Source organism: Chionomys nivalis, chromosome 5 (genome assembly GCF_950005125.1).
Source record: "Chionomys nivalis chromosome 5, mChiNiv1.1, whole genome shotgun sequence".
NCBI classification, from domain to species: Eukaryota; Metazoa; Chordata; class Mammalia; order Rodentia; family Cricetidae; genus Chionomys; species Chionomys nivalis.
The window spans coordinates 25176676-25194754 of NC_080090.1; the positions used below are offsets into that span (position 1 = coordinate 25176676).

At 39.8% G+C, this 18079-nt stretch overlaps 1 protein-coding gene across 21 annotated transcripts in view; it reads right to left on the bottom strand.

Annotated features, from left to right (window-relative positions):
- The window catches only part of Pbrm1 (polybromo 1), a 99450-nt gene that overhangs the window by 80982 nt on the left and 389 nt on the right, over positions 1–18079 (bottom strand). For 12 of the 21 annotated variants that reach the window (XM_057770707.1, XM_057770713.1, XM_057770710.1 and 9 more), the window contains exons 2-6: positions 14345–14468; positions 11971–12123; positions 11233–11330; positions 6163–6310; positions 3340–3477 (exon numbers count right to left, since the gene is read on the bottom strand). In XM_057770707.1, coding sequence (XP_057626690.1) covers positions 3340–3477; positions 6163–6310; positions 11233–11330; positions 11971–12123; positions 14345–14392 — 585 coding nt within the window. In that variant the 5' untranslated portion in view covers positions 14393–14468. Of the gene's footprint in view, positions 1–3339; positions 3478–6162; positions 6311–11232; positions 11331–11970; positions 12124–14344; positions 14469–14672; positions 14813–17232; positions 17283–18079 lie in introns of all 21 variants that reach the window. The other 9 variants (XM_057770717.1, XM_057770716.1, XM_057770730.1 and 6 more) reach the window with 4 other exon arrangements.

Consider the following 18079-nt stretch of genomic DNA (forward strand, 5'->3'; position numbering starts at 1 on the left):
GAATTTTTAAGATTACAAAGCTAATTCTAAAGAGCAACTACTGCACAATATTTATCCTAAGTTCAAGTTTCAAGAGTACATTAGAAATGCTCTAGTGTAGGCACAAGCTTGTGCCTAAGAAAGACTAAGTGAACTTGTGAAGCTCTGAAATATTTCTGTAATTAAGTCTCCTGGATCAGGTCCTATAATGAATCTTAAATTTGTAATAAACATTGTAAAATAAAAGTAGCATATATGTCAATGTGGAAATTCATATCCTTAAAACTAGAGAAAACATGCCCCATAATAATATTTGACTACTCTGTTCCTCATAGCTCCTCAAATTAAGTAAAAATCTATTGGACCTTCCTTGTTACCTAGTCTCTCTGAGTCTGTGAATTGTAGCACGGTTATCCTTTACTTTACAGTCCGGGGGATGTGTGTGTGTGTGTGTGTGGGGGGGGGTGACACATGGTTCTCCCTGAGAAGGAGAAACAGAAGAGATCTTATGGGTAAACTGGGGGATGGTGGAATGGGAACATGAGGGATTGAATTGAGGGGAGGATGAAGAGGGAGAGTACTGAAAGAGAGACCTAAAAGAGGGGAAATTTCAGGGTCAAATACAGTCCTGGTGCAAGAGAAACTCCCAGGAATCTACAAGGATGATCCCAGCTAAGATTCCTAGCAACAGTGGATACATAGCTTGAACTGGTCATCTTCTGTGACCAGGCAAGACTTTCAGTGGAGGGACTGGGACACCAACCAGCCACACAATCTTTCACCTACAGTCTGTCCTGCCTATGGGATGTGCTGGTCTAAGGGTGGCAGATTGCTGGAGTGGTCAACCAATGACTGGTCCAGCCTGAGATCCATGCTGTAAGAGTGAGCCCACCCCTTACACTGCCTAGAGTGCTAGGTCCCAAAGGTTGGATGACCCAGAGGCCTAGGATAGAACCAACCACAATTGGAGAAAAGAAAAAAGTCAACATATGATGCCTAACAATATTTTGTTATACTCATAGACTGAGACTCAAAGAGCCTCCATCCAGTAACTTATAGAAGACAGATGCAGAGACCCACAGTCAAACATTAGGCTGAGACCAGGGAATCCTGATGGAGAGGGAGGAAGGATTGTATGAGCCAGAAGGTTCAAGGATATCACAAAAAAACCCACAGAAACAACTAACCTGGGCTCATAGGAGCTCAGAGTCTGAACCAACAATCAGGGAGCCTGCATGGGACCCTCGACACATATGTGACAGCTGTGTAACTTGGTCTACTTATGGGACTCAGGGGTCCATAAAGCTTTGGCTAGCTTTTGGAAACCTATTGCTCATACTGGGTTGCCTTGCTCAGTCTTAATACAAAGGGAAGTGCTTAGTTTTACAGCAACTTGATATGCCACGCTTTGTTGATGCCCATGGGAGGCCTGACCCTTTCTGAACAGAAACAGAGGAGGAATAAGTAAAATAAATAAAATAATTTATATTCTAGTTAAAATTTTGTAGCAGAGCAAAATAAAACAATTTTACCTTAAATAAAAACCAGGAGCTAAAAAATGTCTTCCCCTTTCAAAAAAAAAAAAAAAAAAAAAAAACCCTTATATATATATTTTTTAAAAAGCCCAGGATTTTCAACAAATATGAACGTGCAAGATTTCTCCATTTTTTAGGCCGGGCATTAGTGGTGGCGCATGCCTTTAACTCCAGCACTCAGGAGGCAGAGGCAGGCGCATCTGTGTGAGTTCAAGGCCAGCTTGTTCTACAGAGCAAGTTCCAGGACAGGCTCCAAAGCTACATAGAGAAACCTTGTCTCAAAAGACTAACAAAAATATTTCTCTGTTTCTCATCATTTATGCAAATGAAAAAAAGACAGGCAAGTCCTTTGTTGAGATGAGTTTCAGCAGGAAAGGTCAAGAAATGAGAGAGGGTAATAGGGAACCAAAAAACCCAAAATGCATTGTTATGTTACATGTATGAAAATATCAGAAATAAAAAAATTTTCAAGGCCAAGTTCTAAATTTTATTTTCTGGCTATAGAAAGGCTGGGGCTTCAGCAAGCCACATTCTGCTAATTAATTCTTTATTTGACTTCTTGGGTACTTGGAACACAACTGGTACACAGACATACACATGGGCAAACACCTACACACATAATTTCTTAAAATTTTTTCAGCCAGGCGGTGGTGGTGCACACTTTTAATCCTAGCACTTGGGAGGCAGAGGTAGGCGGATCTCTGTGAATTCGAGGGCAGCCTGGTCTTACAGAGTGAGTTCCAGCACAGCCAGGGTTGTTACACAGAGAAATCCTGTCTTGAAAACCAATTCAAACCAAACAAATAAGAAAACAAGTAAAAATTTATTTCTATGGGACTGGAGAGATGGCTCAGTAGTTAAGAGGACTAGCTGTTCTTCCAGAGGACCCGAGTTCAATTCCCAGCAGTTCATAACTGCCTTTAACTCCAGTTCCAGGATATCTGACACCCTCACAGAGACAAACATGCAGGCAAAATACCAAAGCACAAAAAATAAAAATAAGTAACTTAAAAAGAAAAAAGAAAAAAACTATTTCTAAGTACAGGTAAGAGCAACTGTAAAATTTATGAGTTCAGAACACATGTGGCATGCCCTAAGATCAAACAGTAAATAGTGAACTATTAAAATATTCCTGACAGCTGCTTACAAAGAGTTTTATCAGGCACCACTATTAAGTCTATTTAATTCCTTTAAAGATACTTACAAAATACCTGGCAAGTACAATTTTTCTTCAATTTTATCTTTTTCTCCCTCACCCTCTTTTCCAGATACTGGCCAAAAGACTAAGCATCTCTCCTAGACACTTTGGCCGTTTTCACTCTTCTCTGAAGGTCCTCTCCCTTTATGCCATGCAGCCACTTGTCAACCTCCCTACAAAATGAATTTCTTTCTTCTTCTCTTCCACTTACCTCCTCCCAGTAGCTGCCAAGATCTCCAGCTTGTTTGTTGTTTCTCCTCTCAGTTCTAACTGTCCTCTAGCTTGAGAAAATAAGGTATTCCTAACTAAGGCGATTTAATCACAACACTACCTACACTTACCCACTATTTTAATCTAGCAATACTGAATTGAACTAGCCCTTGAAAATATCATGATTTTTAAAACTGAGCAGGAAATATGCATTAATATAAACAGTTTATAAAAACACCTATGAATAACACTGAGTAACATTGTCCAGGATGTTTAAAATTACACGAAACTGGAGTGAGGTTCTCTAACTTAATGTTCACTTACCCTCTCAACTACCAATACAACTTCCCACAACAGCCCAGAAAAATTAGTTATCCCTACTTCCCAAGCTATCCATGCTGCTACATGCACACTTACGCCTTCAGTTCCTTGACTGTCTTGTCCATCTTCATCATCATCTTCATCATCTGCTTCTCCTTTTTGAACAAATTCATTTCTTGTTCGAAGGTACAAATCCCAGAGTTTACAAGCAGCTTTATATTCAGGGGACTCTGGCTATATATCCATTAGCAAAGAGAAGAGAAAGGAACATTACTTTTATTGGTAATGGCTAGTTTTAAAGAATCCTGTTCAACAGAGATTGGTATTTTGAGGCAAATTTGAAAATGTAATTATTACAATTATTTCAAAAAATTCTTTTTTTTTTTTTGTTTTTTTTCGAGACAGGATTTTGCTGTAGTTCTATAGCCTGTTCTGGAACTAGCTCTTGTAGACCAGGCTGGCCTCGAACTCACAGAGATCCGTCTGCCTCTGCCTCCCGAGTGCTGGGATTAAAGGCATGAGTCACCACCACCGGGCGTTATTTCAAAATTCTTATGATTAGAAGATACACAGGACTTCATTAACTTTCTAAAAAAAAAAAACGAAAGTGCATTTTAAGGGTATTCTTTTTTTTTTTTTTTTTTTTTGGTTTTTCGAGACAGGGTTTCTCTGTGGTTTTGGAGCCTGTCCTGGAACTAGCTCTTCTAGACCAGACTGGTCTCGAACTCACAGAGATCCGCCTGCCTCTGCCTCCCAAGTGCTGGGATTAAAGGCGTGAGCCACCACCGCCTGGCTTAAGGGTATTCTTGAATAAATTTACAGAGATACTTGAGGCAGAAGACAAATGATTTGTTAACTTAAAATTAATTACTAATAATAAGAAGTTCACTATAAAAGAAATAACTGATGAAATTGCTTCTATTTTAAAATAGACTAACAGTAAACTTCAAAAACTTGAAAGAATTAAACTATCTAAAAAAAATACCTATTGCATATCACCACAGAACCTTCATCTGGCGATGGATGGAGATAGAAACCACATTGGAGCACTGGACTGAGCTCCCAAGGTTCAAATGAGGAGCAGAAGGAGGGAGAACATGAGTAAGGAAGTCAGGACTGCGAAGGGTGCACCCACCCACTGAGACGGTGGGACTGATCTAACGGGAGCTCACCAAGGCCAGCTGGACTGGAACTAAAAAAGCATGGGATAAAACTGGAGTCTCTGAACATGGCAGACAATGAGGTCTGCTGAGAAGCCAAGAACAATGGCACTGGGTTTTGATCCTACTGCATGTACTGGCTTTGTGGGAGCCTAGCCTGTTTGGATGCTCACCTTCCTAGACCTGGATGGGGGGGGGGGACCTTGGACTTCCCACAGGGCAGGGAACCCTGACTGCTCTTTGGACTGGAGAAGGAGGAGGAAGGGAGTGGGAGGGGGGAGGGAAAAGGGAGGCAAGGAGGAGGCAGAAATTAAAACAAAAAAAGAAGTATAAAAAAATACCAAAATACACAAAAGCAGAAAAGGGTTTCAAAGAAACAGAGAGGAAAGTCTAATGAAAGAGCTGTGCTGGTCTGAAGGAAAACAGCTCTCCTAGGCTCACAGGAAGTGGCACTATTGGAAGTGTGGCCTTGTTGGAGGAAATGTGTCATTGGAGTTGGGAATCTGAGGTTCAGACACTTAGCCAGTCCCAGTGTCACTCACTTCCTGTTGCCCACAGATCCAGATGTAGGACTCTCAGTTACCTCTCCAGATATTTGAAACATAATTTAAAAACGGTTAGCATTCAAAATATTTTTAATTCCCAGAACATAAAAATAAAGAGACAATAGAAGAAATACAGGCAAAATATTTGAGGAATCTATGAAAGAAATGAAGCAAAAATGTCTAAAAAAAAAAAAATCACATGAATGATGCCTCTTTACTAATCAAAGAAATGCAAGCCAGGAATATTTGCAATGCAAGATAGAGACCAGCCAGTCTTGGTTACATATTGAGATCTTGCCTCAGAAAAAAACAAAACAAAGCCGGGAGGTGGCACGCATACCTTTAGTCCCAGCACTTGGGAGGCAGAGGCAGGCAGATCTCTGTGAGTTCGAGACCAGCCTGGTCTAAAAGAGCTAGCTCCAGGACAGGCTCCAAAGCTACAGAGAAATCCTGTCTCGAAAAACCAAAAGAAAAAACAAAACAAAAAATTAAAAAATTTCCCCCAACCAACTATTCTAACAAAAATCAAAACAATAATAAAAGAAGACAGAGAAACTACTCCTTATGTGAATGATTGCTAAATATTAAAAAGCTGGCTAGTGGCTACAAAGATAGCTCAGCGGTTAAGAGTAATAACTGATCTTACAAAGGACCAGTTTGGTTCCAAGCATTCACACAACAGCTCACAACTATCTGGAACTCGCTTTAGAGGATCTGATGCGCTCTCTTCTAGCCTCTGGGCATTACACATACACGATGTACTTATACACATATAGGCAAAACATGCATACACATTATATGCGTATAATATAATATGAATAATATAGAACGTATATCTTTTTCTAAGTATATATAAAAAGATGTACATATTAAACAATCACTAGACATGGTGGCCTACACCTATAATCCTAGTACTTTGAAGATGGAAGCAAGAGGATCAGAAGCTCAAGGTCAGCCAATATCTATATAGTACTCCCCAATAAAATAAAACTTAAAAATTTAAAGATAAAAAGACAATTATAAAATTTGATACACCTTTAATCCCAGCACTTGGGAGGCAGGCGGATCTCTGTGAGTTCGAGACCAGCCTGGTCTACAAGAGCTAGTTCCAGGACAGGCTCCAAAACCACAGAGAAACCCTGTCTCGAAAAACCAAAAAAAAAAAAAAAAAAAAAAAAAAAAATTGATATATTCCAAATCTGATGTTTTCTTACCTTATAATAGGCCTTTGCATTGTTAAAAAGCAACTGGAAGTCTGCAGTAAGCACATTAACGTCATCATACTCTTCCATTTTAAGTTTCTGTTGGATTTTCATCAAGTCAATGGGCTGAGAAACCACTTCATAATAGTCTGGTTGATTTCTGTTATAATTTAAATATCTTTTAATGACATTAATTCAAAACAAATAAAGTTTTATTTCAAAACTTTTTGTGTAATATTCAACATACCAAGCAACAAATCTAATTAGAAATTTACCAAGAAATTTTATTACTAGCCCTCATTACTAGAGTTAAAAAGAAAAAACGAAAGCAAGGTACAGATGTGTTCTCTTTTCAAAATATGTATAATCATACAATCTAAGTTAACATCAATGATCCACTTTATATGCTATGCTAAGTATCTAAGGTTAAAGTTACCAGAACTAAATCCATGCCATGGTTTCTTCTAGGAAAATGATTTACATTTCCTTATTCTTTTTTAAATATTTATTTATTTATTATGTATACAATATTCTGTCTGTGTGCATGTCTGCAGGCCAGAAGAGGGCACCAGACCTCTTTACAGATGGTTGTGAGCCACCATGTGGTTGCTGGGAATTGAACTCAGGACCTTTGGAAGAGCAGGCAATGCTCTTAACCACAGAGCCATTTCTCCAACCCCACATTTCCTTATTTTCAAAGTGGCTCAAAACAAAATCCAAAGCTCTTTATAAAAACTACACAATGAGCCAAGTGTAATGGCACACTTTTAATCCCAACACTGAAGGCAGAGACAGGTGGATCTCTGTTGAGTTTGAGGCCAGCCTGGTCTACAAGAGCTAGTTCCAGGACTACATCAAAACCCTGTCTGAAAAACCAAACCAAACCAAACCAAACCAAACCAAACCAAACCAAACCAAACCAAACCAAATAAAAAACTGTCAGAGTTTAGCATTGGTGATGTGGCAGTAGCTCACTCCATTTTACCAGATGGCACATGGTTTTGTCTTGTTCTAATTACTCTGACAGAATTACCTTTGATCATGACAGTGCCTGCCAAGCTTCTCTACTGTTTCATTTGTACTTTATGGGGAAATACCTTCAGAAAACCCATTCCAAATCATAGTTTCAATTTACTAAATTATTTTCATATGGATTCCTGAGTTCCCACTATACAAAATGGGTTAAAGACTACTATGACAATTACGATTATTGTTTTTGAGACAGGGTCTCCCCAGGTTGTGCTGAATCTCATCATGTAGAATGGCCTTGACCTCAGACAGAATCACCTGCCTCTCAATGCTACCACACATGGCCTATGTTAATATCAAACTGCTTTAATGTCTGGCTGGTGGGTATACTTTTAAGGTATTTTCTATGTTTTGTATTCATTTTTCATGTTTTGAGATAGGTTTTTCGAGACAGGGTTTCTCTGTCTAACAGTCCTGGGTATCCTAGAACTCACTCTGTAGACCATACTGGCCTTGAACTCACAGAGATTCACCTGCCTCTGAAGGCATGCACCACCACCACCCAGTGTTAAAACTACTTCCAGGGGGCTGGAGAGATGACTCAGAGGTTAACAGCACTGGCTATTCTTCCAGAGGACCTGAGTTCAATTCCCAGCAACCACATGGTAGCTCACAAACACCTGTAATAAGATCTGGTGCCCTCTTCTGACATGTTGTATGCATAATAAATAAATAAATCTTTAAAAAAAAACAACAAAAAACTACTTCCAGCTCTTCTGGAGGAATACTATTTAGTTCCCAGTGTCCACATCAGGTGGCTCATATCAGAGGAGAACAACAAAGAACCATCTTGGCCTGATACTGATATAGATGGGTGGGTGGTACTTAAAGACTCTCTCAGAATGAGCATTAAGACCTTGATAATTTGATATCCAAGATGGCTCTTCATTTGGGCCAAGAGTTTATTCTTTCTTGCTACTATTGGACCAAAACATCCTTTCATGCTTGTAGGTAGACAACATCTGTAAGCAACTGAGTCTCTACTAAGGACATGGACCTGAAGAGGTAAGCAAAGTAGTGCTTCTCAATTCTAGAATTAACATACTGACCAAAAAAAAAAAGGGGGGGGGACACAAACCATACAATATTATCAAAACAGAGATCCTTTTCTTTCAAAATGCATGGCTTTACACATATTTTCACTAAAATTAAACAGACACAATAGTATAAAAGGGTTGGGACTGTAGCTCAGGCTTAAAAGTGTTTGCCTAGCATATACAAAGCCCTAGGTTCATTCACCAGTACTGCAAAAGCCAACAAACAACAAAAATAAAAAGTATGATCTAGACTCAACAACACCATTCGTGTTTCTATAAACCCATCCAGACTTTTCTTCACAGGAATATGCAAACAAAACTTAACATAAATAGTGCTGTGTAGTACACCTTCTTTTGTAACAGCTTTTCTCCTTCTATAATAAGGACACCTTGACATAATACGACCACAGAGAACAAAGATCAATTAATGTTTAAGCCAGAACACTAAGAAACACTAACCTTGATGTACAGGACCTGCTAACTACTTCAAAGCCCCTTTCCCTTCTCAGAGGATGATGGCATTTGAACACACAGACCATATCTCCCAGTCCGACTACAGTTACATTCGAGCCAACACACACGCTAAGGTGTGTCATGTTCAGCTTACATCCCTAATGCAGCCTCCCTTTCCCTGCCATCTGAGGGTCGTTATAGCGAATCACCTTGGATCATGATGATACCCCAAGGACAGAAGAACAGGGACATACAGGACTTGTCCCTGAAGACTCTGCAGGGCAGGTCTTCCAACACAAAAGAAATTTCTCTTTTGTTTCAACCACTGCTACAAGAAAACAAACCTTAATACATTCTAAAGTGATGGAGGTGGGTCATCTTTCTATCTGTTGTTTCATTGGTTAAGTAATAAAGAAACTGTCTTGGCCCCTTTAATAGGACAGAAAATTAGGTAGGCGGAGTAGACAGAACAGAATGCTGGGAGAAAGAAGCCGAGTGAGTGAGTCGCCATGATTCTCCCACTCCAGACAGACGCAGGTTAAGATCTTTCCTGGTAAGCCAGCTCATGGTACTACACAGAATATTAGAAATGGGTTAGATCAATATGTAAGAGCTAGCCAATAAGAGGCTGGAACTAATGGGCCAGGCAGTGTTCAAAAGAATACAGTTTCCGTGTAATTATTTCAGGGCATAAGCTAGCCATGTGGGCAGCCGGGTGCCAGAGACGCAGTCCTGCTGCTCGTATTACAACACTAAAGTTACCAAAATAAAGTCTCAAAAGAGATTCACAGCCAGTGTGGTGGTGGTTCATACCTGTAAACCTAGCACTCAGGAGGCTGAGGCATAAAACGCTGAAAAAACATGTGAGTCACTTAGGCATAAGGCCCATATCTTCAAAACTGCAAGGTAACAGTACTCCAGCTTCCACAGTCTGCACCTGCACTTCTCAGTACTAGTGGGCTGATAGAAAGCAGCAAGCAGAGGGGTATATGTTTTTCCTTAATATTTTATTTTTAATTATGTGTACATGTATCAGTATGGGTTTGTGCATGTTGAGTACAGTGTCCAGAACAGGACGCCAGAAGAGGAAGTCAAATCACCTGAAGCTGAAGTTACAGGTGGTTCTGAGCTGCCTGACATGGGTCCTCTGAAGGGCAGTATACTTCTGTAATCCTAAACTATCTATTTCTCCAGATACCAGGGCATACCTTTCCTATGAAGAATTTTATGTAACATAATAATGGTTAAGAACACAGGCATCGCCGGGCGATGGTGGCGCACGCCTTTAATCCCAGCACTCAGGAGGCAGAGGCAGGCAGATCTCAGATCTCTGTGAGTTCGAGACCAGCCTGGTCTACAGAGCTAGTTCCAGGACAGGCTCCAAAGCCACAGAGAAACCCTGTCTCGAAAAACCAAAAAGAACACAGGCATCATACAAAACATGAGCTTTTAAGTCAGGCAGTGGTGGCACACGCCTTTAATCCCAGCACTCGGGAGACAGAGGCAGGCGGATCTTTGTGAGTTCCAGGCCAACCTGGTCTACAAGAGCTAGTTAGTTCCAGGGAAATCCTATCTCGGGGGGGAAAAAAAAAAAAAAAAGAAAAAAAAAAAAAGGAGGTGGTAGTGCACGCCTGCCTTTAATCCCAGCACTTGGGAGGCAGAGGCAGGTGGATCTCTGTGAGTTCAAGGCCAGCCTGGTCTACAAGAGCTAGTTCCAGGACAGGAACCAAAAGCTACAGAGAAACCCTGTCTCGAAAAAAAAAAAAAACAAAACCTCTATCTTTTAGAACTTGTGGAAGTTCCTATCTGTAAACTGTGATGTCAGTTTCTAAAAAGCATTTATGTAACATGTATAGAGAATGCATGGCACTCAGGCAAGCAAGATATCTCAGTAGTAAAGGCACTTGCCACCAAGCCTAACAACCCGAGCTCAATCCTTGAGACTCACATGGAGAAGGCAAAAAAATCAACTCCTAGGGGCTGGAGAGATGGCTCAGTGATTAAGAGCATTGCCTGCTCTTCCAAAGGTCCTGAGTTCAATTACCAGCAATCACATGGTGGCTCACAACCATCTGTAAAGAGGTCTGGCGCCCTCTTCTGGCCTTCAGGCATACAGACAGACAGAATATTGTATACATAATAAAAAAATAAATATTAAAAAAAAATCAACTCCTACAACTTCTCAGTATGCACAATATAGCCTGCATACATACAAATAAATAAACAAATATCTTGATGAACAAGACTGAAATTAAGCCGGGCGATGGTGGCGCACGCCTTTAATCCCAGCACTCGGGAGGCAAAGGCAGGCGGATCTCTGGGAGTTCGAGACCAGCCTGGTCTACAGAGCTAGTTCCAGGACAGGCTCCAAAGCCACAGAGAAACCCTGTCTCAAAAAACCAAAAAAAAAAAAAAAAAAAAAGACTGAAATTAAGATAGACTAAAAGACCAAACTGAATCCCAGACTTAAACCACTCCTTATGAAGGAAAACTCTATTAGCGAACACTTTACCTTAGACCCTGTGTCAAATCCTCCCTTTGGACATAAGTGTTCCCAACTCACCTCCGCTTTGGTGCCCTGATGAACAGTTCACAGAGGAGTCTGCCCTGCTCATCCTTATAGTCTCGGATGGTGTTATAGAGTTCATGGCACACAGCAATCTACACAAAGGAAGAAAAGAAAAATCATCAAAATCCAATGAAAATCTAAGGATTATCAACAATTCTTTAAAAAAAAAATCTCTATAAAAGTAAAACAGAAAAACCCTCAAATTACCCAATGGGATCCCATGTCTGAAATATGTTGAAAAGACATATTCTTTAAAATAATGTTCACGAGGCAGAAGCAGAAGATAGCTCTACTTTAAAGCCAACGTGGTCTACATGGTGAGTTGCAGGCCAGCCAGGGCTATATAGTAAGACTCTGTCTCAAAATACTTAAATAAATATATACATAAACAGACAGAAAATACTCTTGCTTTTGTTTATATTATACACTGGACTCTATGTTCCATGTGAAAATGGAGCTAGCCACATAATGCCAAATCTCAATCACTTGAACATGACAGGCACATAATTTTTGTTGAATGAATATATAACATCAAACACTGATATTTTCATCTCAAAATATTAAATTACACTATTACTGTTAAGACTTGTGACTAAATATATATTTTCATAAGAGAAATAAACGTATCAAACCAGAGGGAAAAGAAGGCTATGTAGTTCAATTCCTTCAAAAAAGGAAGTGTAGGCAAACCACAAGAAAGCAGGCAGACACCACAAAGCCTTAGTTACTCACAGGATCTACAGTTGGAAGATTGGACAGTCTTCGCCTTTTCCTGCTTGGGCCTGGTGTGGGCACAGAATGGTGCCCATCATCAAAGTCTCCACTAACACTGCTGGAAGGGGAGGTAGCTCTTCTTCTCTTGGAACCCATGGAATCCAACTTCTTCTATAAGAAATAATTAGCAAAGTACTTATATTAATCTTCAACAATGTCAACAAACTCTCAGCTAGGCACATACCACCAAACTTCTGGTTGATTTAAGATAATTTGTTCCAGAGGAATTTAACTAGCTCTAAGTTCTTTTGTTAATTTAAATCCTGGACTTCAGTGTTTTAAGCCTTTTACTCATCAGAGTAATTAATACACTATCAAACACAGATAGGGCAAATATAGCAAGTATACAAATTTATATGTCAATATTTCTAAATCATTCAACTACTTCTTGCCCCCAATTTATCCTGGAATGTGGCTTCCTAATCCATATGCAGTCTTTTTTATAAATTTATTATTTTTGATGTATATGGGTGTTATGCCTGTCTAAGTATCTGTGCACCACACGTGTGCCTGATGCTGAAGGGGGCCAGAAGAGGGCATCAGATCCTCTGCATTGGTACAACTGGTTGTGAGCTGCTAAGTAGGTGCTGGGAAATGAACCCAGAACCTCTGGAAAAGCAGCCAGCACTCTTAACCACTGTGTCATCTTTCCAGTCCCCCATGTGTAGTCTCGAGGCAGCTAAATAAGCAAAGGCTCTAGGGTTATTACAAAGGGTTAGTACCCTCATCGGCTTTCCTGCATGTCTTACAATTACACCCATTACCTAAATGGGCTATAGTGTAGGGGAAAATCCCAAGAAGCGTTACCTAAGGCAATCAGTGGTGCAAAAGGGGGTGGAAAGGTGACCTTTCTAGCACTGCAGAAGGACCCTGAAAATGAATTCTCCACTTACAGCAGAATTCATAAAAAAATCCCTATGAGACATATTCTCCCCTATATTTTATCTGGGGAGAACTAGCAATCTGTGTCTTGAACTCTTGTATTAAGTGTTCCCTCTCAGTTCAATGACAGATTTTGAAAATAGCTTTGAAACTCACTAGGTGATCTGAAGAATATGTTATATACATGGGCTCCTTTTGGAAGCACATAAACATCTGCTCTTGGCTTTAGGCTGCATGACATTTTTGTTTGTTTGCTGGCTTTTGATACTTCTTGTTATTTGCAGTACTGGGGCCTGAATGGAGGCCTCACATATGATAAGAAAGCTCTCTAATCCAGAAGAAACTGTGAGTGTGTGTGGTTGTGTGTGCATGCACACCATAGGTTTTGTTGCATGTCTTCCTTTAGCACTGTCCACCTTTTTATTGAAAAAGGGCTGTTCACTAAAGCTGGAGTCAGTGAGTACATGAGACCTACCCGTCCCTGCCCCTCCAGTGAGGGGCTATAGACACTACACCGTGACACATGGCTTTTAGGTGGGTGCTGGGGATCTAAACTTAGTCCTCACATTTACACAGCAAGTTAAGATATCTCTTTAACCCTCATAACACACTTTTCTTTGCTGGGCATAGTGGTGCATGCTTTTAATACCAGCACTTGAGAAGCTGGAGGCCAGCCTGGTCTACCTATTGAGTTCTAAGTCAGTCATGGATACATAGTGTCTCAAATAAAACAAGAACAAAAGAAAAGAAATTATTCTTAATATAACTTTACAATATATTCATTTGGCAATAATGAAAGGAATGCAACCACTGGAATAATTTACTGCAGGTAAAGGGTATAAGCCCTGGAAGCTCTACAATGCTTATATAATTGAACAGCAGTATCAAATAGAGCATGGTAATTTCAAAGAACTTTCCTAAAGTTCTTTCTAAAAGTTAACAGCAGACCCAGTTTCACTCAGCATTTGGTTTCAGGAAACTCAGACAGCAGCAGCTAAACAAAGCGAACAGCGGAGCACTAGCTGCCAGTACCACAGGGAAGAAAATTGGGGATCGCCAGGAAACAAAGAGGAACAAAACAAAAAAACCCTAAGCAACTAAGAAACAAAAGGGGGCTCCTATCTCTTGCTCTGAACTAAAGTCCACACACTGTTAAACAGTGATCATGTTCCTTCCTCTAGGCTTCAGTTGGTTACCAAGTATATTAGTTTGAAATTGACTAAAAGTGGTTAAAAGCTTCTACAAATGTTCTGTTGTTGCTGTTTACTTTATAAATGACTGTTAACTGATCACAGTTCTACAAATTAATGAAATTAAGGACTAACCCTTGGAAACACTGATAAACACAGGAGGGATTCAGATAGGAGGAATTATAAAAATTCAGGATGTTGGAAGGGAAAAGGTAAAGAATGACAGGAACAGAAAAGGGTGAAGATGATCAGTAATTTACCAGCTTTACCAGAGCACAACCAGCGCCTCGAAAAGCCAATCTCCTCATTATGTCTGAAGGCCAAATGAAGCCAGTGAGAGAAGATAGGGTTTTATAAGTGCTTATTCGGTTAGTTTATTCAGAACTGAAAGAGAAGAACAAGGCAGAGAAAAGGGACATAGGAGTATAAATGAGCATAAACAGACAGGAAACATAACATTCAAATAGAGCTGCTAAAGAAAAAGAAACAGGCATATCAGTTCCCAGGTGACCTGACATTTCTTCCATTTAAAAACCAAATGCTTCCACATGCTTTAGAAACGTCTCGCTGAGTTTCACCTTTACTCACATGAAATGACTGTCAATTCCAGGAATGAAGCATGCCTGCCCAAGTGCCCCCTAGTCAATAAGAGCAGAGTTCAATCACAGAGCTGGAATGGAGAGTGAACACATGTGGGAGGCTCACATGTGACACCAAGTGTTGGCAAGCTGGAACAAACCAAGAACGGCTCATGAGAGCAAACTCTACAAAATTCTTCCTCCCCTCCACCCAAGTATCAGAAAAAAATATTTCTTTCCAAAAGTTCTACCTGTTCTGGAAAGACATAGATAACATTCAAGTTTAGCAGAATTTTAAAAAGTCTACAATTACTTTAGTTCAAAATTACTGCTTTTTCTACTTCACTGGAAAGCAAATGACAAAAATGTAAATTATTAGTGCTGAGTACATTGAAGTTTTAGATGATCTAATAGCCCAAATCCTTTAATCATTAATACACTTTCAAAAGATAAGAAAAAGATGTAAGGGAAGGATGGTTTTGATTTTACTTATTCAAAGGATGTATTTTACAAGAAACAATGGATCTATACTCAAGAGTCCCAGATCTTCCAACTCTTATTTATGTTTGTTGTTACCCAAATCACAACTTCTTAGTTCTATTTCTTCATCTTTAAATGAAAACAAGGACTGGGCCAATAGCTAAGTTGGAAGAGGGGTTGCTTATCAAGTGGGAGGTCTAACGCTCAATCCCCAGCAGCAAATGGAACTAACTGGGTGTGGTGGTGTGTAACACAACCCACTAAGGAGGTGGAGACAAAAGCCTAAGAGTTCAAGGTCATCCCAAAATAAAAAACAAAATGAAAACAGTAAAGTATACCTATACTCTTTGACAGGGAAGAAACGACGTACATTAAATTACTTTGGAATTTCAAAGCAAAACTCTTGAGCTCCCTAGGCACAAGAACTGGGTCCTCTTTATTTTTGAAGCCCCATCCTATAAACAGTGCTGGAAATAAAATAAGTATGCTAAAAATGCATGAGATGTTTAAAACAAAAGTTTGTGTAATTTAAAAATGGTCTCTAAGCATCACTTCACTATTTCTATCTATAAGCAGAAAATAAAATGATTCTGGAATTTAATTCTAGATGTTAGGATGGCCTTATTTATAGTCAAAAATCCAAGAGTCTAACAATGAATGTGGACGTTTCCAGTGGACAAACACCTTAGTGGTCTAGGGACATAGCAAAGTCAGAGTGCCTGCCATGCAAGCATAAGGGCCTGAGCGGAGGTCACCAGCACCCACATACAAGGCAGGCACAGCTGTCGGGACCTGTGACCCCAATACTGAGAGAACAGGAGAGAAGTAAAGACAGGAGGCTCACTGGGTAAGCTCCAGGTCTAACAAGAGTCCTTGCTTAAAAAATAAGGTAGCCCTGGAGTGATGGCTACTCTTCTAGAGGACTTGGATAAGATTTCTAGCACCTACATGGCAGCCATAACTATCCCCAGCTCCAGGGGACTGTCTTCTGGTTTCTTCAGGCATTAAGCACATGGAGTTAAAACATCCATACACAGGCCGGGCGGTGGTGGCGCACGCCTTTAATCCCAGCACTTGGGAGGCAGAGGCAGGCGGATCTCTGTGAGTTCGAGACCAGCCTGGTCTACAGAGCTAGTTCCAGGACAGGTTCCAAAGCCACAGAGAAACCCTGTCTCGAAAAACCAAAAAAAAAAAAAAAAAAAAAAAAAAAAAAAAAAATCCATACACAGAAAATAAAAATGAATAGACTTCAACATAAATGAAAGCAGAAAGTAACAGAGGAAGATAATGCCATGGAGCTCTAGTCTCTACATACACATGCCCACATAGACAAAAATAAGTTTTCTTTTTTTAAAAAAAGAAAATGTGTAATTGTGCAAGTAGTTAGTATAGCCAAATATCTGACAACTTACTAACATTCAGTATTTTTTTTTTAGTACTACAACACACACTTAAAAAATCTTGGTTAAAAAGATGACTCAAAGACCAAAAAAAGCAAGTAATTATAATCATACTTCCCACAGGAAGACCATCCATTTGTCATTCAAGCCTTTAATATTTATGCCTCAGTTGTTGTCTTTTGTTGGTTTCTTTCTTTTCCTTTCTGCAACAGGGTTTCACAAATCCCAAGCCAGTGTCAGTCTCCTGCCTCACATGCTAAATGCCAGGACTACAATCATGGGCCACCATGCCCATTTTAGGCAGTGTGGAGGAAATGACCTACTGCTTCACACATACCAGACAAGCACTCTACCAACTGAACTCCACACCAGCCGGATTATCTTCTCCATAAACAAAGTGATAAGAAAAAAAACAAAACAATATTCAACAACTGTGTTCTAACATAAAGAAGGTTACCACATCGGCATTCTTCTTCATGTTTGATATCCTAGTAAAGGTCTGTTATACAGATACATAGTTTCCTTATCTTGAGGAGTTTGGCAAAGCACTATTATGATCTGTATTTCACACTCCAATGGAGAAGTCAAGATACGTCTATTCCCATTGATGCCTTTGCACATACACATTCCCAAACATTTCTTCAGAAGATACTATCCTCACTGTTCCCACCCTCCAGCAGTGGCGCACACCTGCAAATGCAGCACTCAGGAGACTGGCAGGAGATCATAAACTTGTCAACCTGGCAACAAAGAAAGGCCAGGTCAAAGATAAAAAAGGATACTTTCCAATCTTTCACTTCCAATATTAAAAACTACTAAAGCAAAAGCTAGTCTTTAATTTCTATACTGAGTCAAATCTACTTCTGAATTATATTTGGAAAAAGGAGTATTACTAAATAAGGGGGAGAATGATACTTGGAAACATTTTGTTTCACTGGCAAAAGGTGTCCCTATGCGACCTAAGCTGAATTGAAACCTGCCATTGCCCTTCCTGGACCTCCCAAGGACTGGAGCCAACAGGTGTATTCTACTGTGCCTGGCTCATAAAGTCATTTTTGAAAAGTCTGAGTTAACACAGCTTGAACCAACGTACACTTCTACAGTTATTCCTAGAATTTCTATATCCACTTTATTGCGTTTTTGTCATTTGTTTTGCAGGAATTTTGTATTTTGCCCCATCTTTCAAATCAGAACTATTTTAATAGCAAGACTCACTTCTTTTTCAGAAAGTAAAAAACTTTGAGGCGGAAAATACTTTTAAAACTAGAAAATAGTCTTGACGTTGTAGATAAGATGATGTATCTAACCTCTAAATAAATGTCTCACTGAAAAAAATATTCGGTTTGGGCAATCACGCGGAAAGAGGGAAAAAAAAAAACAAATGAGGGAGTTTTTGCCGAACGCACAAGAAACAAAAAAACAAAACAAAAACCAGCAACAACAAAAAAGGAGGCCTTGCGAGGCGGAGGAAAAGAAGAGTTTGCCCGACCTGTCACTGCTTCTGGGGACTAAAGGAAACGTTGACAGCTTGGGAGCC